General features: G+C 42.2%; 1 protein-coding gene across 1 annotated transcript in view; it reads left to right on the top strand.

The window, feature by feature from the left end:
• The window catches only part of LOC117271999 (tomoregulin-1), a 123,889-nt gene that overhangs the window by 85,132 nt on the left and 11,521 nt on the right, over positions 1 to 27,236 (top strand). Inside the window, exons 5-7 of the mRNA XM_033650637.2 lie at positions 9,698 to 9,794; positions 10,398 to 10,546; positions 23,921 to 23,980. Coding sequence (XP_033506528.2) covers positions 9,698 to 9,794; positions 10,398 to 10,546; positions 23,921 to 23,980 — 306 coding nt within the window. The remainder of the gene's footprint in view (positions 1 to 9,697; positions 9,795 to 10,397; positions 10,547 to 23,920; positions 23,981 to 27,236) is intronic.

The following is a 27,236-nucleotide window of genomic DNA, read 5'->3' as shown; positions in this document are numbered from 1 at the left end:
TTTAGTCTTCTACCGTCCACACCCAAATCTACACCTCTGGTACATCTTTTTAATACAGCAACAGTAAGTTTTAGGGAAATGTGATACAGCCAGAAGCCGATATACATAAAATTACTGTAACGGTATGTATCACAATAAACTAATTGTTATGAAAATTTCATTTGGTAATGGTTTAACCATAACATATTTATAATAAATTATTATTGAATAACTATACTGTATTTTATCACATTTGATGATTTTTTTTCAGGGTTTTATGTGTGTGAATTTCATTCTGTTGACTGTTCAGGGCATGTGGATGAAAGACATTTCAGAGAGAATGGACAATAAAGTCTCATCTTAGCTTAGCTTAGCTTAGCTTAGCTTAGCTTAGCTTAGCTTAGCTTGTCCTCCATACAAACAAAAAAACAGCTCACATGAGACAACAGGAGTTCAAAAAAGACTCAGAACATTAAAACTAAGATTCTTTCAAAATGGGGACTTTAAGTTTCCTGAGAACAATCATTTTAAGTATTACAGGTTTCTATATTTACAACTTCAATCTCATCCTCCATGTTGGCCCAAATGACGGTGGCTTTAGAGGCAGCTGGATTCGCAGGATCCCGGGAAAATCTAGCCCTGATTTGCTACCATAGATGTGTAATAATACCTGGATACTGGACTCCAGGATGGCTTCTGTTCATTCTAAAGAGTTGCTTTATAGCTTCCAGGTTTACTAATGCCGTATGAGGCCCACTGAATATGCGCAGTAGTGTTCCTCCTGCTGACTCCGCCTGCGAGTTCCTGCTCAGATCATAGACGTCACAGACTTTCAATCGCTTTTCTTGGTTTAAGGAAAGTGTCATAAATATAAAACCTAAACACATTCTCACATATCGACATTTGGTCATGGACTTGGGTGGACCCTGGGTGCGTTGCTTGTTGACGTTCTGGGACGCTGTGTCAACAGTCTGTTACATGCATCGTCTGATTTCAAAATACGCTTCAGTTTTCACATGAAATGTACAGTTTGCATACAGTCGTTTTCAAAATAAAAGCACTAAGTAGGTACAACACTGTGAACTGACACAGGCCAACACAGGCATGTGGTTGGGTTTAGGAAAAGAGAGCAGGGTTAGACTTTACAATCTTATAGGAACTGAACATCGGCCTCCTGGGTGAAAGTCAGTGGTTGTTGGATCCATCCACCAACACTCCCACCTACCCTACTCGGACTACCACCATCATAACTTTTGTTGTTTTCCTGTCGCGTTTCTCCCTGACGCCGCTGGACACCAATGAACAGTACCAGTGACTGGCCGCATATCATGCAGACGTAAAAGAACAGCTTTTTTGTCGCTGTCTGATGCCAGAAGTCTGATCAAACACATGTTTTCGACGACTTCAGAGTGAGAGACGGGGTTGAAAACTTCCATCGATAAAAAATTCACAATAGAAAGAGTCCTAATTGACCTTGTTTGCAGTTCAGCTGGTATGTTTTTTGCTGCAGTATTGTGAGTGGCCACTGGGACAAAATGGGAGCAAGGCTGAGCAGCATTCCTGGCAGTCTGTTTGCTACGTAGCCTGTGCGGAATAGCTCCCCAGGAGAAACAGTAGTGCCAGATCTCAACTAATGGATACGTTTCTAGCATCACCTGGTATACACCATCATGTGGACCAAGTTTTATTATCCATTTTTAATTTTAAGGATTCCATCATAGCAAACTGTAGCAAACAGATATTGTTAAACCCACAGAACTTTATTTTAAATCAAAGAGAGTTCCTGAGGTTTCCAAAATCTGTCTGGCTTCATTTTCAGACGTGTTAAATGTTTTTTAGTTTGACTGAGTTGAGCAGACATTTAAAACGTGGAGTCTTTACTTACAGAGAAACGTTTGGGTGATGCTGGGGTGTAGCTGTGCTCGGCTTCTGTTCTGATCCTTTAACCTTTTCAGTTGACATCTCATTAACCTTCTCCTGCCTCCATAATGTGAGCTGTGTTGAGTCGTCTCCATGTTGAGCCGCGGTGCCTCACAGTAACTGATGACATCTCACAGCAGAATAAAAACCTGCTTCTGGTTGATTTGTTTTCTGAAGCTGATCTGTCTAAAGAATGTTCTTCTTTTAGTCTGAGCTTTGAACACTCATCATCACCATCATCATCATCATCGACATGGCCGTGTGCTGCTGGTTTGTAGCTTTGGATTAAAGCAAACAGCTTTTTCCCAGCAGAGGGTGAAGTCATGAAGAAGTCATACAGTGATGATGTCAGAGGGAGACAGGATTCACAGTGTGAGAGTTTAAATGGAAAATGATCAGTGGTGGAAGGTTTTCTGCTGCACTTAAAGTTATTTTTATTCAGGATAAGAGCGCAGAGATGCTGCCACAAAGATTCAAACATTAACTGTTTGACATTCGACTTTATGCAAGAAAATTATCATCCTGAACTGTGCTTAGGTTCAGTCTCACAAAGCATTATAGACTCTCACGCCTTCTTCAGATTGCAATCCCAGCCCACCCCCAGATCTGTTTCTTGGCATGTCTAGATTGTATCCAGATTGACTTTAGAAATTGTGGACAGCAAAAAAAACCACATGAAATTAGATTTTTGCAGATTGGATCCAAACTACATTCAACAGACGTGTGTCAGTCTGGACGTTTGGCCCCTCAGATCGGATATTTCAGTGTCTTTGCGTCACTCGCAGCGTGACACACAATGACGATGTCAAATCCAGTCTGACAGAAGTGCTGAACAGAATTCATGCTGTTACTTGCAGAGCACTACGGAGGACAAGATGGAGAGCAACAGTTCATGGACAGATGCCGGAATAAATAAAAATAACCAACCCCGACATGACTGCTCGATTGTTTGGAGGGCGAAATGATGGATCTCCATTTCTCAAGCTTCTGCACTGGGAAGTTGCATCATTAGCAATTTATTTCAAGAAAACTTCAGAGGACACTTTTAAATGCACCAACTACTGTAGGGCTGCACCTCAGTCAGAATCATCCAATTATCTGACTTTTCATGGCGGTTTAGGAGACAGCCCCAGCACAGTTTTGTGTAAAATGTCTTGTTCCATGAGATTTCTGTCAGGGATGCACCGATTTATCAGCAGTACATTGATATCGGCGTATGTTCTCCTCGCCGCCAATGCCTATCGTCAAATAGGATGGCATTCACTGGTGGCGTTGGCCAATGTTTGTCTGTTGTGTCACAACACTTTTGCACAGACTAAAGATCAGAACTCCAGATTAGCAGCTGAAATTAACCACTGATGGAAGTTGTGTCAAGTTACATTTTGAGGCATTAAAGCTCTATTCACTAAAAAGTAATATTTGGCAAAGGTAAATTATAATCTTGTAAGATGTAGTTTTTGGCAAGAAATGTGTCAACCTTTTTAGAGCAATATATTATTAGAGATATTAGAGAGAATTACAACCAGGGCTCCCTCGAATACCAGCGCTCGGTCAGTGACTGCCGGCGTCAGACACAAATAAATCCATCATTTCACTTTGGCATGATATGCGGCTGGTCGCTCTTATTGTTTAATGGCACCTGGCAACGTCAGGGGGAAACGTGGCGGGACAATAACGTGAGTCTGAGTAGGACGGGCAGGAGGGGTGGTGGATGGGTCCAACAACCACCGACCTTCACCCAGGAGGCTGTTATTCGCTTTCCGTATGATTATAAAGCCAAACCCTGTTCTTTTCTCCCAAACCCAAACACGTGCGTGTGTTGGCAAAAGAAAAAAAAATTTTTAATTTGCGGTGCACCAACGTAGTTCTTACATCATATGTGGACGTGGAAAGTCCATGACCAAACGTTAATATGTGACGAGGTCGGAGTGAGAATGTGTTGCGAATCATGACATATTATTTATAGCAAAAAAAAAGTTTCGAAGCAGTTTATTTTTTATGATTTTCACATTAAAGATGTTTGTTTTAAACATTGATTAATGTGTCTAATTGAATTTGTGCTCATTCAAAGGCAGTGTAATAAAGGACTGAGTTTGGCCACATTGTTATTTTAAATATCGGAATCAGCTCAGAATTTCACAAATGGTCCATCCCTTATTTCAGCATTATTGTTGCTAAAAGGTTCCTCAAGACCAGCAGTGGGTTCCCAAATTATTAAAGACTGTAGTATTGATAAGTTCTGACGTGACGGTCCTGCTGCCAGTATTGGAGAAATTCAGATGATTTATTTCTTGTTCTTTTAGGTTACATAAACATTATTTTGTAGTTTTATCTCACCATCTCAGTTTCTGATTTGCAATAAGAATCAGACATTCGTCACTGATACACTTTTGCAATTCAATCCAGAGGAGAGCTCTCTGTGTCGGAGCCTCACAGCCTGCCGCATGCGTTAGAGGCGGGGCCAGCTCTGCCACTCTGTGTCACACACACACACACACACACAGGCCTTGCTCTCAGTGACAATAGCGGAGAGAGCAAAACGCCCCTAAATTTGGTCGTACTTCACAAGAGGCCGACACTGTTGTTCAAAAACTCCTGTGCATGTGAGGGCAGAAACACGAGCAATCTTTTGAAACATCTAGTGAAAGTGATTCACACACAGACGGAGGAACGTTCTGTTTTCGACCGCCTAGCTCGTGGTTCATCTCCTTGTACCCCATCCACCTCGAGTGTGTTATAGGCTATAACTGTAATTCATTCAGGTTTCTTAGGTTGAGGGGGCGTCCTTATCCGCTGTGATGGTCCAAGGACAGAGGGATGTCATATGCTGTAAAGCCTCTGAGGCAAGTTGTGACTGAAATTAAAAATCCAAACAACACTTTAGCCGAACGTTAATTCTGTTCCTATTTTGTTTAATTTTTTTCTCTTAAAAAACCCCAAAAGAACCAATGAGAGTACTTAAAGTACCGGATTGATAAGCAGTTTCGGTAAGAGAAGTAGTGTCATTAAAATCTTAGCAATACCCGTCCCTACTCAAGACTTTAAAGATGAATTTCACACCACTGATGGAAGGCAGCAAATGAAAACAAAGTCGTATTAGAGGACCTGGCCAATCATAAAATCTGAATAAACTGCCAGTGATGTGTCATCAAAGCAGAGCTGTACTGTGATAGATGAAGAAGGACCAGACTGACGGGACGTTTTGTGGTAAAACTGTCAAAGCAAAGCATCCTCATTACATACCGCTTAATGCTGGTGTCATTCTATAGTGGTTATTTTACTTTTTCCACCTTAAATCAGTCATTTTGTCCACTGTGAAAAATCTGCGTTCTTCCCTCCGACACCTTCAACCTACCATCAGCACGGCCTCTTGCTCCTGACTAACGAGGCCATGTTTGTTTTCCAAAACTGAGCCTGATGACGAGGTTTACATGTTGTAGATGGAGACCATGACAGGGTGATGTTGTCTAGTGTGTGTGTGTGTGTGTGTGCAGCAGCAGCAGCAGCATCCTGCTGTCAGCAGAGTTGAACAGAAACAAAGAGCCTCTCTGCTGCAGATCCTCGTCAATCGATCGGCAGCCTCAGAGCCCCGACTGAGCTCTCCATGTTCAATACATCCACACACAGCAGGCCAATCTGTCAGCCAGCAGGCTCACACACACACACACACACACACACACACACACACACACACACACTCTTCTGCATCCACCCTCTCAAGTCATTTTAATCATGCTGTCACTCTTAGAGTCACATCTTTCTTAAAATGTGAGGGAGTCTGCACCAGAGTGAAACCCCTCTGTTCATTTTTCTCATGCAGCTCTGTGTGTTTAAAGGAGGTGGACACAATAATACGAACACTCATACATGACAGCCTCTCTTTTTAAGAAACGTGTTGTGGTATTTAAGCTGTTATTTGAATTAATTATCTGCTCTTTTTCCTTTGATAATTTGGAAAAATGAAAAACATTGTGTGCATGAAAAGTGTGGTATAAATTAGGTTTATCATAATGAAACATCAGCGGGGGCAGCTGTAGCTCAGCAGGTAGAGTGGACTGCAAGACACTGAACCCCAAACAGCTCCTTGTTGTGTCTTGTGTGTGTATGTGTATGTGTATGTGTATGTGTGTGAGAATTCGCTGCCCCCTAGAGGCCTGGAGAACTTCTGTTGTGTCGACTGGATATGAAGTGTTTTTATGCCTCTACACCAGCAATAGCCGTAGCTGGAGACGTTATGTTTTTAGGTTGTCTGTCTGTCTGTCTGTCCCATCCTTGTGAAAATGATATCTCAAGAATACTCGTACTTGTACTTGTCGTCCTCCGCTTATCGGGTCCGGGTCGTGGGGGCAGCATCCTCAGCAAAGAAGCCCAGACAGTCCTCTCCCCAGCCACTTCCGTCAGCTCTTCCGAGGGAACCCCGAGGCGTTCTCAGGCCATCCGGGCGATGTAATCCCTCCAGCGTGTCCTGGGGCGGCCCCAAGGTCTCCTCCCGGTTGGACATGCCCGAAACACCTCCCAAGGGAGGCGTCCGGAAGGCATCCTTACCAGATGCCCGAACCACCTCAACTGGCTCCTCTCGATGTGGAGGAGCAGCAGCTCTACTCCCGAGTCCCTCTGCAGAGGAAAGTCATTTCGGCCGCTTGTACTCACGATCTCATTCTTTCGGACACTACCCAGGGCTTGCGCCCATATGTGAGGGTTGGAATGTAGATCGACCGGTAAATCAAGAGCTTCGCTTTCTTCACCACAACGGACCGGTTAAGCGCCTGCATCACTGCAGACGCCGCCCCAGTCCGCCTGTCAATCTCCCGCTCCATCCTAATCTCACTTGTGAACAACATCCTGAGGTACTTAAACTCCTCCACCTGAGGCAGGACCTCCCCCCCGACCTGGAGTGGGCAGTCCACCCTTTTCCGGCTGAGGACCATGGCCTCAGACTTGGAGGTGCTGATTCTCATCCCAGCCGTCCAGGGACGAGATCCTCCCGTCACCCTCCGCCACTCGGCTGCGCCTAGAAATTCTCTCCATGAAAGTTATGACCAGAACCGGTGACAAAGGGCAGCCCTGGCGGAGTCCAACCCTCACCAGGAACAGGTCCGACTGCCGGCCACGCGAACCAGACTCACGCTCCTTCGGTACAGGGACTGGATGGCCCTTAGCAGAGGGCCACCAACCCCATATCCCGGAGCACCTCCACAGGATCTTTGAGGGTGAAGTGATTAGATTTTGGCAGTCAAAGGTCAAGGTCGCTGTGACCTTGCCTCCACCTCATTTTTGTGAACAGGGGAATTTCTTTAAATTTGGCACAAACACCCACTTGGACTCAGCACTTAACTGATTATATTATGGTGGTCAAAGATCAAGGTCGCTGTGGCCTTGTGTCTGTCTTGATTCTGTGAATGTGATATCTAAAGAATGCCTTGAGGGAATTTAGTCCAATTTGGCACAAACACCCACTTTGACTCAATGATGAAGTGTTTAGAATTTGGTGGTGGAAGGTTAAAGGTCACTGTGACCTCAGAAAGCATGATTTTGGTCATGATTCAGGAATTCATATTCTAATTATGACAAAATTTCACGTAAGTGTCTAACAGGATTAAATGATGAAATGATGACATTTTATATCCAAAAGGCCAAAGGTCAACCTCACTGCGACATCATAATGTTCTATACAAACACTTTTTCGGCCATTACTCATCATCATATCTGTGACAGTTGGTCCGATACTGAGTTAGCGACACCCATGCTGATCGTTTAGATCTTCTGTGCTGCTGAGTTAAAGGTGTGTGTGAAGCATCCGTGTCTTGTGTAGCCTTTTCACAGCAACATCCACATTTGAAGCATTATTGACTGTGATTGCTACATTGCTTATGTTTTACTGACTTACTGTAAGTGAAAATGTGTCTGGATGGATTATGTATGTTTTATTATATTTACCTTTTAAAAAGATATCATAACTTTTATTATTGGACTTGAGTGATGTCACCCAGCTACCCTTTTCATGTCGACTTAGAGTCTGCACACAGGGTTTTAATGACTTCAGGTAAAAGTTTTGCAGCTTGCAGGATGGTGGTTACATTTCCTGTCATTTGCTGTGGATTAATTTCATTCCTCTTGATAGTGCTGAGCTTTTTCCTCTATTACATGACAAAATTACACTTGATGAATCATGAAAATGGCTCCCCTGATGAAAGGCAGCCATGAATAATCCCTGCGGCTCTTTGATATTTGATGTTCCGGCTGTTACTGTCTCGTCCGCTCCAAACTCGCTCTCCGCTGCAGAATGAACGCTGTCATGCGAGATGGCATTAAACGCATCCCCTGTAATGATGATAATAATAATAATAATATCCTAAGATGATAATGTGTGGCTGTGTTTCCATTTGGCCGATAAGCTCCAGGAGTCTCTTCACACACTCAGCTGTGTCTGATAGGAAAGTGTGTGAGCCGTGACGTGTGTTGATGGTAGAAACGGTGTCATCAGAGTTAACGGCTCGCCGGCGCTCGCCGGAACAGAAGCTGATGTGAGCCGGAGGTTGTTTTGGAAATGAAATCAAGTCGCTGTTCTGGAAAGAAGAGTGAAAATAATAATAATGAAAGCTGATTATGTTCTTCAAGGATGAAAAATATGAATATACAAAGTTCCACAGTTGGTAAAGCAGAAACAGCGTGGCCAAGACACACAGGTTAAATTAAAAAGAGCTCTTTTAAATGTTAGAGGAGGAGAGAGTCGTTATAGATGAGCCAGGTGCAAAGTGTCACAGCTGAATAATGATACCATTTATTTCAAGTTTGTTTCAGTTACAGTGTATTGTGAATGTCACTGGGTTATAATTATTTATACATTTTCCCCAATTAAATATAATAGTTTCACTTTTTGTTTTGTGTATTTGTGAAAGGAAGTGAAGCATTGTCAGGAACAACAGAACAAAGTCACAGCCTGGATTCATTTTCTTGATGTTTAATTAGTGAATGAAGATTTATCCACCCATCCATATTTATCCACTTATCAAGGGCCGGGTCGCGGGGGCAGCACGCTTAACAAAGCTCCCCAGACGTCCCTCTCCTCAGCAACGCTTTCCAGCTCCTCCTGGAGGACCCCGAGGCGTTCCCAGACCAGATGAGATACATAAACTCTCCAGCGTGTTGTGGGTTTGCCCCGGGGCCTCCTACCTGTTGGACGTATCCGGAGCACCTCTAATTGGACACGCCCTGGAGGCATCTTAATCAGATGCCCGAACCACCTCAACTGACCCCTCTCGACACGAAGGAGCAGCGGCTCTACTCCGAGCTCCCTCTGGATATCTAAGCTCCTCCTATCTCTAAGGCTGAGCCCAGACACCCCACGGAGGAAACTCACTTTGGCCGCTTGTTTCCGCAGTCTCATTCTTTCGGTCACTACCCAGAGCTCATGAACAAAGGTGAAGGATCGGATGTGGATGGACCAGTGAATCAAGAGCTTTGCCTTCCGGCTCAGCTCCACCTTTACAACGACAGCCCCATGCAGTGCCCGCATCACTGCAGACGCTGTGCCAAACCACCTGTCCAACTCATGCTCCGTTTTACCCTCACTCGAGAACAAGACCCCGAGATATTTGACTCCTTCGCTGGGGGCAGTCCACTGTTTTCCAACTGAGAATAAACCCCTGAAGTAGTAAATAAGGGTATTAGAGTTAATGGTTCTGCATCATTGAGGTTTAAGAAGCACATTAAATGTATTTCTTTCATCACAAAACGACTGACGATGCTATAATTACAAATAGTGTTTCTTATTCTTTGTTGATGTGATTTGTTACAGATGATGAGGGTTCAGGCTCTGACATCGGGAAGAAGTTCACCAAGTGCAGCACATGTAAATATGGCGCAGAATGTGATGAAGACTCAGAGGATGTCTGGTGAGTGTTGGACTTTGAGGGCAGGATACTGTCTGTGTGTGAAGGTCTGTTTCAGAGATCAACTAAAACTTTCTTGTATGAACAAAAATATAAAATGTTTGATTTATTTGCACAAGTGAATGTCAGACTCATGACACACAGATACAGTGGGAAGTGATGTGCAGGTGAGGAAATAACGTTTAAAGTGTTATTTTAACATGTTATGAAGGACTTTAGGGAAGTTGTCATTTTCTTCCAGATGAAAACTGCACTTCCAGAAGTTGTGATCACTCTTTGTTGTTGAAAATAGACTCTGATGATGAGATGTTTGGGAAGATGAAGATTATTTCACTGTCTGTGAGTGACTGTGTGAATTAATTTGAAAATATGAATCCTACGCCTCCGAAAAAGGACTTCAAAATTATGAGCTTGATCTCTCTACGCAGTCTGTGGTAAATTAATGAGCTGTGTCTTCATTTAGAAGTCTCTAAAATGTGCTTCAGCTAATGATTTAGTGCTGATGAGAGCTGCTGTGGCAGAAACATGCTCAGGCTCCAGACTGCAGACAGAAACATTCATTTTCCTGAGAGAAACACTCCTGACACACGTCTCCTTCTTCTCCAGGTGCATATGTAACATCGACTGCAGCGGACACAATGAAAACCCAGTGTGTGCCACTGACGGGAACTCCTACAACAACCCCTGTCTGGTCCGAGAGGCGTCATGTATGAAGCAGGAGCAGATCGATGTCAAACACCTGGGCAGGTGCCCCGGTGAGTGTGAGCCTTGTGCAGTATGGGATAGAAAGCTTCTCTACACTCATCATGACTGTGATGACGTGTGTGTGCAGGTTAAAGCTGTTTGGGGTGACATTTTGTGTTAAAGCTTCTCTTATCTCCCTAAGTCACAGAATAAGGCTATGATATATAGAAAACTGACACCTCTTTGCTAGCTGACCCCACAGCAGGCCTGATAAGCTTCAGATTTCTGCACATGTTGAAATGAGTGAACGCAGGTTGTCTGTGAATGAATATGTTCAGATACTGTGCAGTACATTCAATATGAGCAGTATGAGCATAGTAGGCAATGCAGGTAAGTACAAGATATATAGTGCAGCTGTATTTATAAGTAATGCTTCTAGTAAGATATACTTAAATGATGTATGACCCATGTGGAGAATTTTTTATTTAGAACTGCATCATTCCTGTACTGCAGTGTACAGTGAGTTATTCTGGAGGGATGTCTGTTATTTTGTTCACTTCAGCTGCTTAGCCTACACACTGGAGCCACACAAGCAAGACACAGATAACATACTGGTCTCCAAACTAGAGGTGGAGGGGATGGTAGATGGTGTGACACCTCACCAAGATACCTGCCAAGCCGCACACCACTGTTTCAGACAACAAACAACAAAGATGGTTGTTTTTTCTATGAGTCATCGCTGTGTTTCCAGCCCAGATAGTGCAACAAAAAAATGATTATTTTTGCCTCGACATCGCTGCATTTTTAGCAAAGATAATGCCGGAAAAGTGATTGTTTTTACCAAGACATCACTGCGTGTCCAGCAGCAATGATGTCATAAAAAGTGGTTGTTTTTTACCGAGACATCACTGCATTTCTAGCTGAGATAGTGCCACAAACAGAAATTGTCTTTTATCAAGACAAAACTGTGTTTCCAGCTGAGATATTACTATGAAAAGAGGTCGTTTTTTACTGACATCGTTGCATTTCCAGCAGCGATGATGTCATAAAAAGTGGTTGTTTTTTTATCAAGACAGTGCTGTGTTTTTAGCAAAGATAATGCAATGAAAAGTTGTGTTTTTTACTGGAACATCACTGCGGTTCTTGCTGAGAAAAAAGCAGTTGTTTTTTACTGAGACATTGCTGCCTTTCCTGCCAGTATTGTGCTGCATGAACAGGGTATTTTAAGCCAAACATGAGCGTTTCCTAACCATAACCAAATAGTTTTTGTGACTAAACCTAATCTCAACCCCACAGTGCCAACATTTATTCTGGTGATTGGGCTGAACAAATAGGAGGAAATAGTGCATTTGTTGGGGACTATTTTCAGCAGTGGATTAATCCACATTTGGTGCTCTAGTGAGTGTTTGTGTCAGCAGGACAGTGTGTGTGGGATTGAGTCAAAATAAACCACAGTGTGTGTGTTCATGGTGATGAAGGAACATGTCACCCAGTGACACAGTGTGAATCACTGATGTGTTTTTAACAGTAATGGAGCTGTGTGGCACAGAGGAAGAAGATACACCAGGCTGCAGATACTTGATACTAGATTCATTGTTAGTTTGGATTTGCATGTGGGATTTGTTGACGTCACAGAAATATAAAATATCACCAGACCTTAAATTGTTGGTGTCTGATCTCCAACATGGCGGTGCGTCTCTACACTCAGTGATCACGCTGTTTACTGACGTGCATGAGCGATTGGGTGGAGGCAGAGGATTTATTGCGCCACGTGAGGCTTCGTGGCGGCCGGCAGGAAGCGCCATGTGAAGCTCTGATGCCAACAATACTGTTCAGCCTGTGAGGAGAGTTGAATTTAAGAATATTCATGAAGAAAATCAGGTGTTGTGTGAGCAAGGAGGCTTTCTGCAGCAGGTCATGTGATGATGGGAACTTGTGTGTTCGGTGCTGAACAGGCTGCAAAATGAGGCATTCAGTGTCACATAAAAACTTGATTTGAGTTATTTTTCTACCTTTCTTCTCACTTTACCATCTTTACTTCGAGCAGTATTTTCCCACATAAACTTAAGCCGCAGTAAACTTGACATGTTCGCAGCTAAATGAAGCTGTTACTGACAGTAAACACATTCTCTGGCACTTTCGTGTTATTCTGTGAACAGTTTGATTCCTGTGGATTTAGCCTGCAGCTCTAATGCACTCACAGAGTCGACCTTCGACCCCGGCTGGAGTGTGTCTGAGAGCCTCCTCAGTTTGCGTTCAGACAGATAAATCTGCCCGCTGATGCCTCCGTCACTGTTTTATTGAATCCAAATTGGAAAATCCCATCATCCAGGCTTGTTGAGCTTCAGAAAATGGCCGCCATAACCTCGGTGCATTATGAAAGAGGCCCATTCCGCACCAATAAACCGCCCCGTAAATGAAAAGCATTTTATGGACCCTGAGAGACTCTGAGAGGTTCACTGTCTCGCTGATCCGCAGATGAAAGACGAGACTTTCTCTGATTCTTTTTCAGTAAAAATGAAACCAGTTTGCAGGTTTGAGTCTTTTATTTACAGATTTACAGACTTTGTACTTCCTTCACTACGTTTCAGAGAGAAATATAAAACTTTCACTGCTCAACATTTATCTGACACTCAGTTTTTACCTTCTGTCATTCTTTGTTCACATCACACCATCCCTATTTTTCTATCATTCCTTTAGGCTGTTTGTTTTTCTTTCCTTCACTCTTCCACTTCACTGTCACGCGTTCTTCCTCCTTTCTTTTCTTCCTTTTTTATTTCTTCTGTTTCTTCCTTTTGATTTTAATATGTACCTTCTTCGTTTTCTCCTCTCTTCTTTCCTTCCTTATGTTGTTTCTTCTTTCCTTCTTTTTCCCCTTAATTCTTTCCTTATTTCTTTCTTTTCTACTTTTCTTTAGTCATTCCCTCTCTCTTTCAGTCCTTTTTAATAATTGTCTCTCTTTCCTCATTTATGTCCTTTCTTTTATTTTATTTTTAATTTTCTCTACTTTTTTCTTCTGTCCTTTTCCCCAATTTCTTTTCTTCTGATTCTTCTTTTTTCTAATTTAATCTTTTCCATCCTCCTGTTTTTCCTTTCCTCTTTGTTTCCTTCCATTCTTTCTCTCTGTAACTATTTCCTAATTCCCTTTCTTCATTTTTCTCTTCTTTCTTTTCTCTTTGCTCATTTCTTTTCTTTCTTTTTTCTTGTTTCTTACTTTAAATTTTAATGTCTACCTTCTTCTTTTTCCTTTCTTCTTTCCTTTGTTTCTTCTTTCCTTCTTTCCTTCTTTTTCCTTTATAACTCTTTTGTTATTTCCTTTCTTCATTTTTCTCCCCTTTGCTAATTTCTTTTCTTCTTTTTTTAACTTATTTTTATTCTCTCTATTCTTTTTGTCCTTTTCCCCATTGGCCTTTCTTATGTTTTTTGTTTTCAATGTTTTTCTCTTTTCCTTCCGTGTTTCCTTCCTCCTTTTTTCACCCTTTCCTTATGTTAGCCCCTTTTACACTGCCTCTTCAAAGCAGGAACATTGCAACGTTATGTTGCTGTATAAAAGGAACAATCGCAGAGTGGACAGACAGAGTTGTCTCAAAGTTAAGCCGGCAGCGGAGGTAGGGACAGTGCAGAAGTGATGTCTGTATGAAAGGGTTAGCCGGCAGGGCGGGACCATGGGACGTGTTATGTGTGCGACCCACCGCGGGAGATTAAAAAGCAGCTGTTAGCAGTTAGCAGCTAACTCAAAGAAGAGCAGCAGTCCAAAATGTCCACAAACAGTGAAAGCAGTGCGGTCCAGGAGCTCCTTATCCTCCAAGGGGAGGACGAGATCAGCCGCCATATAACAGGGACAGTAAATGATTGTTAGTGACATGTTGTTACCGACACACTGTCTTAAATCACACACTGGAGCAACACGATGCCGCCATTGTTTGATTCTGTGTAAAAATGCAGAGGCGGCGTAAAGAAGGGACTTTGTTGCAGCTCTATAGCGCCACCTTTGTGTTGTTTCTTCTGCTCTTTCTCTCCTTATGTCTTTAGTGTTATTTTCTTCCTTCTTTCCTTTAGTCTGTCCTTCTCTCCTCCCTCTTACTAATTCTTGTCCTTCAGTTTATACTTCTCTCTTTCTTTTCTTCTCCCCATGTTCTTTCCTCTTCTTCCCTTTCTGTCTTTTTATGTAAATGTCTCTTTCTTCTGTCCTTTTTATCTATTTATTGCCTTCCTTTTTAATTTTCCTCTTTTCACTCTGCTTGTCTTTCTTTGTCTTTCTTTCTTCTTACCTCTTTTTAGCTTGTCCTCTTTCCTTCGTCTTCTTCTTTTGCATTTCTTGTATTGCCTTCCTTCTTTTCTCTTTCCTTGTGTCCTTTGTTCCGACCTATTTTTCTCTTTCTCTGTCACCTTCTGTCCTTCAATCCTTTTATCTTAGAATTCTTTCTTTCTTTCTTTCTTTCTTTATTTCGTTCTTCCAACTTTCCTCCCAGGTCTTCCTTTTTCATGCTTTCAATATTTTTTCCTACTGTCTTCCATTTTTTGTCTTTCCCATTCTTTCCTGCTTTCTTTTATCCCTATACTTTCTTACATCTGTCATTCATCTTTTCCTGATTTCTCTCTCTTTATATCTGCCTGTCTCTCTCGTTCTTCTTTTTCATTTATTTCCTAGTGTTCTTTTTTCTTTCGCTGATCTTAAATCACGAAGTTTCCCCAAAACTAGAAGATTTTCACCCAACAGCAAAAAAAACCTCAACTTCTCTCTGAGAAATGACATTTTTAATATTTAAAGACTCGCTACACCTCAGTCACATGTACAGAAAGTCTCTTTCTCATATGCATATATTATTGAGTTTAAATCTTAGCAGATAATTGTCTCTGAATCACATATTTTCTCCTCACTGCTGCTGTTTAATTCCTCCACCTCCAACATTATTTAAGTGCTGCAGACGGAGATCATTATTCCACATTAAGTTGCTGATGTAGTAAAATGCAGGATTGATGTTGTTTCACTCTCGCTGAACACTGCTGACTGCACAACTGTGACCGTTTCATCTCTGCCATAAATCAGCCTCATTATTGAAACCGTGTCAGACAAATTAATGTGTCTAATCACCAATGTTTCAATTAACCCACAAACCAAGCATGCAGTTTGTTTCCGTGTGAGCTGAGCTGTGATTCCACAAGGCATTAATCCACACCTTGTTACACGTCCTGATTTAATCCAGCGTGGTCAGCACTGACTGCTGCTTCTTATATTTGTAGTTCTATAGTTACGCAACAAATCTTTTTTTTTTTTTTTTTTTTTGTTAAAGATATTTTTATGGGCATTTTTTGCCTTTAATTGATAGGATAGTGAAGTGTGAAAGGGGGAGAGAGAGGGAGAGACATGCAGCAAAGGGCCACAGGCTAGAGTCGAACCCAGGCCGCTGCGGCAACAGCCTTGTACATGGGGCGCCTGCTCTACCACTAAGCCACCGACGCCCCATGACGCCACAAATCTTTCAGACCGGAAAGAAAAACCTACAACTTTGAGAGAAACCTCAGCAGTGGTGGTGGAAGTACTCAGATCTTTGACTTCAGTAAAAGTAGCAGTGCCACTGTTTAGAAATACATTTCAACAAGTAAAAGTCCTGTTTTTAAAAACAAGTCAAGTAGAAGTATTACAGCAGCATTCACTGATGCAATGTTTCAGTCGTTTTGACATCCTTACCACGACACGTCTATTAAGAAACCGTTAAGAGTGATTATCAAACTAATGTTATTACAAAACGTTCTCATTCATATGGCCTCCACTGTAGCACTCACAGGGTGTCTACAGGCCTTAAAGGATAACGTCGGTATTTTTCAACCTGGGCCCTATTTCCCCATGTGTATGTGTGCGTATGATTCATAGGTACAACTCGTTTTAAAATTGGTTCAGTATTGAGGGAGGCGGATGCAGCCGGCAGCCGCAAAACGAGCTAAAATGGTAATGGGGGCAAATGCGTCCCGTATAAGTTTGTGCATTAAAAGTGCTTTTTTTCGCCACTGACCGGTTCAGATCACCAGTGCTATCTCTGTAAATAGCATACTAAGCGTTTCCCTTACCTCTGGGCTGTGTGACGTCATCTCGCGAGAGCTTTGCTTGTTGCCAGAGTACAGCTGAGAGTTTTACTGCATCGATTGAAAACAATGGTTCGTGTTTGTGCTTATCCGAATTGCAAGAACAGGATGTCGCGCAACACCCCGTACAGCTTTCATAGGCTGCCTTTGTCGGACGGCGAGATGCTGAAGTTGTGGCTAGTTGTGCTACAAATGGATGCTAACACTCCTGTCCAGACACTGCGCCTTGCAGACCATCGGGTCTGCAGTGCTCACTTCTCCCAAGATGACTACTGCCAGCCGAAGAAGAGAAGACATCCAATCCCAAAACACCTCTTCCTCAAGAAAACGGCTGTCCCACGAGTAGAGAGAGCTACAGACACAGTGGAGCAAAGCTCTCGCGAGATGACGTCACAGCCCAAAGGTAAGGGAAACGCTTAGTATGCTATTTACAGAGATAGCACTGGTGATCTGAACCAGTCAGTGGCGAAAAACTGCACAAACTTATACGGGACGCATTTGCCCCCGTTACCGTTTTAGCTCGTTTTGCGGCTGCCGGCTGCATCCGCCTCCCTCAATACTGAACCAATTTTAAAACGAGTTGTAACTATGAATCATACGCACACACACACATGGGGAAATAGGGCCCAGGTTGAAAAATACCAAAGTTATCCTTTAAGGCCCAAATACACCAAACCAACTTCAGAGAACTAGCAGCCACACAGGCCCCCTGTTGCACCGCCTTAAGTCATCATGTCTTGGCCAAAATGTCGCATATGAGCACACAGTGTTAATCTGATTTGGCATTAAAAGAGAAAAAAACAAAAGACTGTCTTGACGCTAGTTATTCAGTTAGCACATTAACAACACAATCCATTGTTGAAAGAACAGAGCATATTTACTGTGTGCTGGTGAACAGTAACACAAACCATCAGAAAACGTTTCTGCTGAAAAGCTCAGTGGCTAAAGAAAAAATAATGTAACCTTATATAATAGGTCTGTTTTGGTCTCACTCCCTCTTGCCTTAATTCTTTGATTACTTTCCTCACTTTCGTTTCTCTTCATGTTCGCTGAGCTGAACTGACAGAGTGATTTTTTTTTTCACAAACAGGCTCCACAACGCCCATTTAACAAGTTGAGCTGGCCGATAAAAAGCCAACTGGGGCCGACGAGGGCAACAGGGCGGGACACACCGCACGAACTGGGGCAACAGGTGCTCACTGACAGCCTGAAACTGACGGCTGACTGTCCACTTGGTGCATGAAAGCCTTTAAAAGTCATTAAAGAGTGTTAAATCAGAATTTGTTAGGTCGTAATTGCCACTAACATTTTATCTAATTTCATTCATCAACTTTTAGTATGTTTTTGTCAAAATGAGTCAGGCTCCTCTGTGTCAGTTTTCACATTTTTGATGTTACAATTCTTTAACCTACCACTGATCCTTTTGTCCACAAATCAGTCTTAAATTTGGTTAAAACTGATCTTGAAACGTCTTAAAAATACTTAAATTTAATTGTCTGATACATTCACTGATTCTCTTGTTAGACAGAGGATGTTCACTCAATGGACAAATCACTTTGCCTGCATTGAGAGCATAGAATGTATAAATATAATGAATGTAGCCATCATGATGTCACGACTCCTGAGTTGAAGCCTCGAGTTTGGCATTTTGGGTACATTTTGGAGCCAGAGGTGAATATATTTAAAAGAGAGGCTGGCGCTGTGGAGCGAGAGGTGGATCTGACTCACAGACTGTGTTAACACTTGGCAGTAAGCCTGTCACTCAAAGTGTCCCTGCCCTTAGATAAGCATAATTTAAAGTCTTAGTACATTTAAATGGGTGAGTTACGGTGCATATTCATTCCAAAGAAGCTGCTCACTTGGCACATGCAGTTTACTCTGTGGTGTGGGGCCTACACTAATGTTTCTCCTGTTGAATCTGCCAGGGGTTCCTGCTCATTTCACAGACTTTATATTGTGATGACGAGGAAAGACTCAGGGTTGACCTTGTTCGCAGTCTGAGATGTTCTGTCAACAGTTTTACAGACATTTCTTTTGTAATAGTGGCATATGGGGGAATTTTTTAGCTGCAATACCGCACGTGGCCACCAGGACAAATTGACTGCATGGGTGAGCAACATTCCAGGGGCCCTGATTTTAACATGGGGGTCTATGAGAATTGAATAGCTTCTGGAGTCAGCTCCAAGAGGCCATTAGAGGAACTGCAGTTTTTGGAAAGTCGGCGTTGGCCTCATTTTTCAGCTGCAGAGGTTGCTGTTTGGTCAAGTGCGCACTCATACATGGAACGGACAGCAATGTCTTTATTAGACACAAATTATCACACATTAACTAGTGCCTAAGGAGCCTAAACATACAGAAAAATACCAAAAATGAGAATATTTTAGAGTTTCCTGTGATTTTCCGTCTCATGTCTCCTGTGTTTACAGCCCTGCCAAAAATTACTGTGAAGTCTTGAAAATGAGCGCAAAGTTTGTCCACTCTGCAAACCTCTACAAGTTCAACATTTCGGGACATGGCCAACAAAAACCACAGGTTAATAGTTTGCAGTTTGTTGCAGATCTGTTTTGCGTTAAAACCAAGCGGTCTGAAACTGAAGCTAATAAAGAAGTACCCAAAATTGCTGTTCCTCTAATGGCCACTTGATGCAGGCTCCAGAAGCCGATTAATCCCCACTGACCCCTATGTTAAAACACCTAACTTTACAGCAGAAATAAACATGTTTACAGCCTGATACAAAAATGTTTTTATCCTCTGTAGCTAATTTACCCCATCATGACAGCTGCACAGGGGATGAATTTTTATATACTATGTCGCCCGTTTACATACAGTCACTTCTGCCACCAAAAAACAAGCCGGTGACTCAAGTTGTCATAATGGGTGACACCACCATAGCTTAAAACACTGATGATCTTCCTCTTGGTATTCAGTGATGCAGACACTCTTACCTATTCAATTCCACATTTTATTCTTGGTATCAACAGCAGCTTTTCACGAGAAAGTTAAAAACACAGACTTGAGATACGTCACGTTTTTTTCTTCTGATCTATCACTGAATAATTTTTGGTCTCTCAGGGGAGCGGGGTGTGAGATACAAACCTCATTTGCAGTCACAGTTTGCTGTCTGATGTTTTTCAGAGTCTGTGCCAACACCCTGAGCTCTCCCAGTCTCAGTACATTCTCCGAGTATCTTCTAAGATCTGATTTATGTTGATAGACTCACCTTGAATCACAATGTGTCGTCTTAGTGGAGACACACTCTCAGCTCTGTCTCTGCGGGTGTTGGCAGGAGATGGTAACCCGGCAGGATTTATGGATTTCTTGTCAGTGGTTATTGCTTGAAGGTGGCCGGTGACCAAGCGTCTGATTGGCTCAGGGATGTGATGGGTGGGTGGGTTGGGTATGTGGGTGCACCCTGAAGTGAAGAGCACCTGCCCTCTCCTCTGATCTGCTGTCTCCTCGGGGCGCCGGGCCAACATTTACCAAACACCACAAGCCAAAATCAAAGGATTTGATCTGAACTGTTTTGCAGAAAACACATCAAGCTGTTTTTATTGTTTATGGTAGATAAAACTGTGAAGTTCCAAGCTTTTTCTTCTACACTTTCTTTCTTTCATGGCAGTTTTAAGTTTTGCCAGTTTTATAATCCATTACCCACACATTCTTTATAAGCCGATGGGTTGTTAGCACGATCTGTATGGTTTAGCCATGCTAGCAGCACCACTGTGCTTAATGCAGGCTTCAGACTTCACAATATTTTTCTCTGTTAAGGTGGCCACTGTGTCAGGTTATAGAGTCCTACGTTCTTCTCATCACTCAATCTGGAGACATGAAAGACTACACATTGGTCCCTGACCAGTCACAGCTTTCTGTCTTTCATGGGGAAGGAGATGCTAGGGATCGACTTCAGGGAGCAAGAATGTACACCAGGGGTGTCAGACTCATTTGAATTCATTGGCCACATACAGTGTGCTGGACCAGTAAAACCATCGCATAGTACATTCTGAAAACATTCAGTGCAGATGATAAACAGCCTTGTGCCTTCAGAAAAATAAGTACAATTTCTACTTGTCTTGGCTTCTCAGCGTGCACGTCTTTACAAACTCAGCCTTGGACTTTGGCCAGTGGTGTAGTGGTGGTTGGTTAGGTTGGTGTCCTACTCCGTAGATAGGTGGGTTAGCGGGAGGGAAGTTTGTATAGTCTCCAATATATTGCAATGGCCTCTTGGCTGATAGGTGGGTATACTATAAACGACCAGAAAAAGAGGTGGGTATACCTCATATACCTGCATATACCCTCCATTGCACCACTGAGTATGGCTTTGATGCTTTGATGCTCATTCCTATTTGTTAGCAGATAGCTTGCACAGCCGTGTCACTGATCGCTCAGCTATGACTAAAAACAGACTGCAGTTTCCTAAAACCTACCAGCAATTCATCCTTTGTGTTCTCTGCTGTCTTTGCAAGTTCTTGTGTCTTATGGCATAACAGGTCTGAGGCCTCATTTACCCCGCAAGCAATGCGTTCGCAAGCACTACGCAAACGCATTGCTTGCAGTGTAAATGAGGCCTAATAGTGGTGCTGAATTTTATATTCATTGAGCACTGAAGGGGCTGTGATTACCTGTGTGAAGAGAAAAATGGGAGCCGAGACGTTGCAGGCAGGTGCACAGCTTTCTCACTCTCCAATGAAGCCTTTAAGTTTATGTCCTACATAGGAGATAACATCCCGTACGTAGGGGATAATATTTTGTATGTAGGAGCTAATATCTCTTATGAGATGACGTCCTGTACATAGGAGATAATTTCTCGTATGCAGGACATAACATATCCTAATAATATATCTAGTAATATCTTCTATAAGGGAAATATAATCCTGCACGTAGGAGGTAATATCTTGTATGTCAGAGATAGTATCTCCTACAAGGTGACATCCCATATAGGAGACAATATTTTGCATGTAGGAGATAACATATCTTGTATAACATCCTGTATGTAGGAGATAACATATAGCTTGTATATTATATGGTATGCAGGAGATAACATCTCATACAGGGTAATATCCTGTTTGTCTGAGATAATATCTCAGACGAGACAACATTCCATACATAGGGGTTAATTTCTTGTATGTAGGAGATAACATATATCTTGTATAATATCTTTTGTGTAGTATATAACATCCTGTATATAGGAGATAATAGTATCTCTTATGTAGTGGATAACACCCTGAATGTAGGAGATAACATGTATCTTGTATGATATCTTTTGTGTAGTAGATAACATCCTGTACATAGGAGATAATAGTATCTCTTATGTAGAAGATAACATCCTGTGTGTAGGAGATAACATCCTGTGTGTAGGAGATAACATATATCTTGTATAATATCTTTTTGTGTAGTAGATAACATCCTGTACATAGGAGATAATAGTATCTCTTATGTAGAAGATAACATCCTGTATGTAGGAGATAACATATATCTTGTATAATATCTTTTGTGTAGTAGATAACATCCTGTATATAGGAGATAATAGTATCTCTTATGTAGTGGATAACACCCTGAATGTAGGAGATAACATGTATCTTGTATAATATCTTTTGTGTAGTAGATAACATCCTGTATATAGGAGATAATAGTATCTCTTATGTAGTGGATAACACCCTGTATGTAGGAGATAACATCATTTATGTTGGAGATAACATATATTCTGTATAATATCTTTTGTATAGGAGATAACATCCCATACGTAGGGGACAATATCTTGTTTATCTGAGATACTTTCTCCCACGACATAAAATCCTGTACATAGGAGATAGTATCCTGTATGTAGGAGGTAACTTCTTGTGCAATAACTTGACTCCATGCTCAGTAACTTTACACTGATTATTTTAACTCTAAAAGCCTGACCAAGGAGAGGGGCTGCAAATTAGCCATGGCTAGAGACCTGTATGCATTGCATCTACTTTGTATTTTACATATGAAGCAATGTCTTATGCATTTGTCTTTGTCAGATAAACAAGTAAATAAAATAAATAAACAGAAGGTTAAAAACATTCTGACACAGCAGTCTTTTTGTCAGTATGTCTTGAGGTGTCCCAGATGCAGCGGTGGTTGTTGTCCACTATGACACACTAATAAAACGATCAAGTGTTGCACTTGACGCCAATTTCGTTCCCACTGTCCTACATCTGCCGCATCTGTCTGTTATTAGGCTGATGTTGTGTCAGTCTCAGTCCGGCTGATTGGTCCACATCAGAGTTTGATTGACAGCTCTCACACTGGACCAAACAAACTGGATTTAATGAGGCAAATGAACCAAATAGCACCCAAAATATCATTATTTGTTGAAGCATTTAAGATTTCGCCTCATAAGACCAGGGAAATAGACCCAGACCAAGGCACGGAGGTGTGTGTATATCTTTGTGGTTATAGTTTTAGATTGATTTTTTTTTTCCTAACATCTGCAGGTTGTTATATAATCAGGAATTTCTTTCTTTTTCAAGCAGCATTTTCCTTCTGTGTGTTCTTTGGCAACACAAAGAGAGAAGGAGGGAGGGGAGGTATGAAGGGGAGAGAGTGATGATGATGATGAGAGGAATGAGATGGGAGAGGGACAAACAAGAGGAGGGATGGAGGGGGGAGGAAGAGAGGAGGGGGGGGCACAAAGACAGATGGAGAGAGGGAGAGTTTTGTCAATATTTCCTCAGGATTGATGGAGCATTAAAAATGGATGAGTGTGTGTTTGTCTCTTTGTGCATTTCGGTTATACCTCTGAGTGTGTGTGTGTGTGTGAGTGTGTGTGTGTGCATGCACTGTTTAACATTCTCAGCAGCTCCTCCTCCTGCAGACAGCATGAAGACATGAAGCCCGTCAACAGAAAAATAACCACCACAACAACACCACAAGGAACCTGCTGCTTCTTTGTTTGTTTTGTTTGTCATCACCCACACACACACACACTCACCCACACACACTCACACTCTCACACACACACAGACAGTCTGGCTCAGATTGACCCTTCACCACCTCGACTGACAAACGGAGCGAGACTCAGACGTCGAGTAAACATCCGCCGACATCCTCCACTTCCTTTAGTCTGTCCTGAAGAGTAAATAACACACACACACACACACACACACACACACACACACCGCCAAAAAACAGATTCAAAAAGACACTACCAGACAGCAGGTAGAAAGTCAAACAATCAGGTGACAATTCAGACTGAGCAAAAATAAAACTCTCATAGCGACGCCTGAATGTAAAGACGAAAAAGTGTTAATGCTTATTTAAAGCAACGGTAGCTGTTTTTATGTCTGTCTGTCTGTCTGTCTGTAATTGACTCTGTCTCTCTGTTTTCTCCACAGCTGATAAGGAGAAACTGGGGAAGAAAGACGACAGCAGCCCTTTCAAAGTTAACGTCTTAGGTAAGATATCTTACACCTTGGGTCTGATACTCACGTCTGCATATTACGTGCAAGGCATCCTCCTGCATTTGTTGTTGACGTTCCGGGATGGCTCATCAGTTTAGGTCGTGTAACACAAGCACATGGTTAAGTTTACGCAACAAAAACATATGGTTAGATTTAGGAGAACACATCATGGTTTGGTCCGACATTCATACGGGAAGCGAACAGCGGGCTCTCAGGTGGAAGTCCAGGGTTTGTTGGATCCATCCACGACTCCCCCATCCGCCCTATGGGGACTTTCCTGCTGCTTATATTACGCCTATTCCAGCAGCATTTCAAACTGACGCTGTCCAGTGACATATCATGCCGCCATGAATCATACTGCTGCGACAGGGGCTGTTTGGCCAACCAACAGCCTATTATAACACTTATAACACTGCAAAGGTGGCATTTAGAGTCTGACACCAAAATCACTGACAAAGTATTTGACAACTTCGCAATAAGAACAGGCCGCATGATAACATCACTGAGAGAAGGCGAGAGATACGAGCAGTACTGGGAGACAAGTATGATGACTATAAGCATGATAGCTCAATTTGCTCATAAGGAGGAGCAGTGGTTGATTGACATTAACAGACAGAACCCCATTGGGTCGGGTCAACCTCATGAGAAAAGTTGTAATCATAAAATGTCTATCCACTTCCCAAACCTGCAATACTTTCTGCACCAGCATCAATGGTACATCACAGAGTAATATTCACATACTTCTATTTCATACTCTTATTCTTACTTCTGATAATTCTCTGTTCTTTACATCGGAGCGACTGTAACAAATCACAGTTTCCTTTCAGGGATCAACGAAAGTATTTCTGATTTTGATTCTGATTAGCATTGATAGCACATTATGCATTGCAGAAAAATACATAATGAATGCAGTTCTTAGTGATACTGACCTGTTAGGCTTAAACACATTTTAAGGCACGATGCGTCATTAAAACAAGAATCCACAGCCATACTAGCAGTGTTCATTTCACTGACGAAACATTTTTGTCAACAACTTTTTTTTCCATGATGAAAACGACACGATTACAAGCTAAAAATAGATCTTGATAATAAAAACTGAGACAAAATACATGTTTCATTTTCAGTGACGATGACAATGTTAGTAGTGGACTATCAGACGTTGAAAGCCAAGAACGGCCGTGCTTGTAATTATCTTCAAATGCTGCATGAGCATCAGGCGGGTAAACTCCAGTAAATAGTCTGCGCCAGGATGTTTCAGTAGCCAGCAAAAACACTCACAGCTGAGCAGCGTCAGCCGTTGGTGTGAGTTGTGAGCTGTAATTCAGCAGTAAATAATCAGCCGTGTGTGTCTGACTGTGGATGGTGGAGCTGCTGAATGGATTTGTGGAGTTTGTTAGTTGCAGCAGTGGCTGTTAGCAGCTAGCTCCGCTCGCAGCCTTCACAGCTTCACCCCGCAGGACTCCACTCAGTCCGGACTGGAGAAGGTTTGTGGGTTGATGGTGTTTGACAGGCAGGTAGGAGGCTCAGTTATCTGTGAGTGTAGCTGTGCTGTAAGTAAACAGGCTGAACTCAGATCAGTTTTCTCTGACAGAGATGAAAGTTTAGTTTGAATCACCAACTCTGTGAGAGGACACCAGTTTAAACCTCCAGACTAACATGTTGCACATGAAGAAACAAGTTATGTTTCTGCTTCTTAACAGTCACATGGATGGTTTCATACCAAAGTTTCAGACATACTAAAAAACTCACACACTGTTTAAGCATATTAAATAGCATGTTAGTATGGAATTTCGGGTGCAGCCATTAAGCTCCTCTGGGTTCTGTTCATACTGCAACTTAGGAGTCACGGTCACTGGCAACTTTGCTTCACTATATTCATTATAAAACCTTTCAAACACAGCTGCGTGTATCAGTCAGTGACGCCTGTAGAGGTTCGGCACAAATACACAAGCCATTACAGCAGCTACGCTGGCAGCTCGGCTGACAAAAATCAGTCAGTACATTAATGACCGCAGAGCCTATGTGTTAATTTTCTGTCAGATTATATAACCACATTGTAAATCCACTTTCCTGCCTTTAATGCAGCTGATGGAAAGACTTGCTGTGGCCTTTCAGCAGCCTGTTAACCTGCGTCTGAACCAGCTGAGGAGCAGTAACCACAGAATGAAACTTAATGAAAATCTCCTTAATACACAATAATGTCCTCACAGAGGGGGAACAGAGCAGGAAAATCAAAATCCTCACAGCTCTGAATCTCTGCTGATACTAAACATAATGTGAGTACACTGTTCTTTAAGCCGCGTGACGCTGTAATTTCTCATAAGTAAACACACAGATTAGTGGAGCAGAACGAGCGTTACCCAGCGAGCTGCACGATGCAAATGTTGAGTTTGGAGATCAAAGAGAAGATGAAACAGAATCCAGAGGGTTTTATTATCTGCAGCTCGCTCTGTGCATTGATTTCACCGACTAAAACGTCTCAGGAGGAATGATTCCTCCACAGCTCTGTCAGTTCCTTCACTTTGTGTTTTAACTTGCACTCAGAGACGGACAATAGAAGGATCGGATTAAACCGCTGCATTGTTGTCATCATCACAAACAGTGAAGGACACAGCAGTGCATTTCCCACTCTGATAATGTGAGACACAAGAACTGAGACAGGCTGCGTTCACAGCCGCAGTGATCACATTTGTTTTTCTGAACTCTGAGGCATTTCCTCCTATGGTTCATTCAGGTGACCACAATGACCTTCATCCAATAAAACGCTGTCTGAGGACGTGTCCTCCCGGTGAATTAATCACTCGAAATCAATAATAAATCAATAAAACTGCATTCTCTCCATTTCTTAATCTTGACTACATTAACCACTCAAGGTTCATGTTAAGTAAAGCGCTGGTCACAGTTACGTTATGTTCACGACATTTCCGCTGTGAGGGTCATAAGGACAGAGGGATGTTGTATGCTGTACAGCCCTGTGAGGCAAATTGTGATTTGTGATATTGGGCTTTACAGTATAAATAAAATTGATTGATTTATTGATAACAGTTTGTGATTCGAATTATCACATTGCGTTACTTGCGAGTTTGGACACGAGAATATTTTGTGTAGACTAGATTTATATGCACAAATAGTTTGTGTCATATGTGCATGAAATCGCATGTACATAAGTGCCCAAAAGACACAAAATATTGTGAGAGAGGATATAGCCAGTTATGCTATGCTGTAAAATAGTAACAGACATATGTTTTTG

This window comes from Epinephelus lanceolatus, chromosome 12, assembly GCF_041903045.1.
Source record: "Epinephelus lanceolatus isolate andai-2023 chromosome 12, ASM4190304v1, whole genome shotgun sequence".
Classification (NCBI taxonomy): domain Eukaryota; kingdom Metazoa; phylum Chordata; class Actinopteri; order Perciformes; family Serranidae; genus Epinephelus; species Epinephelus lanceolatus.
Note: the sequence above shows the minus strand (reverse complement) of the source record. Positions and strands in the feature narration are given on the sequence as shown.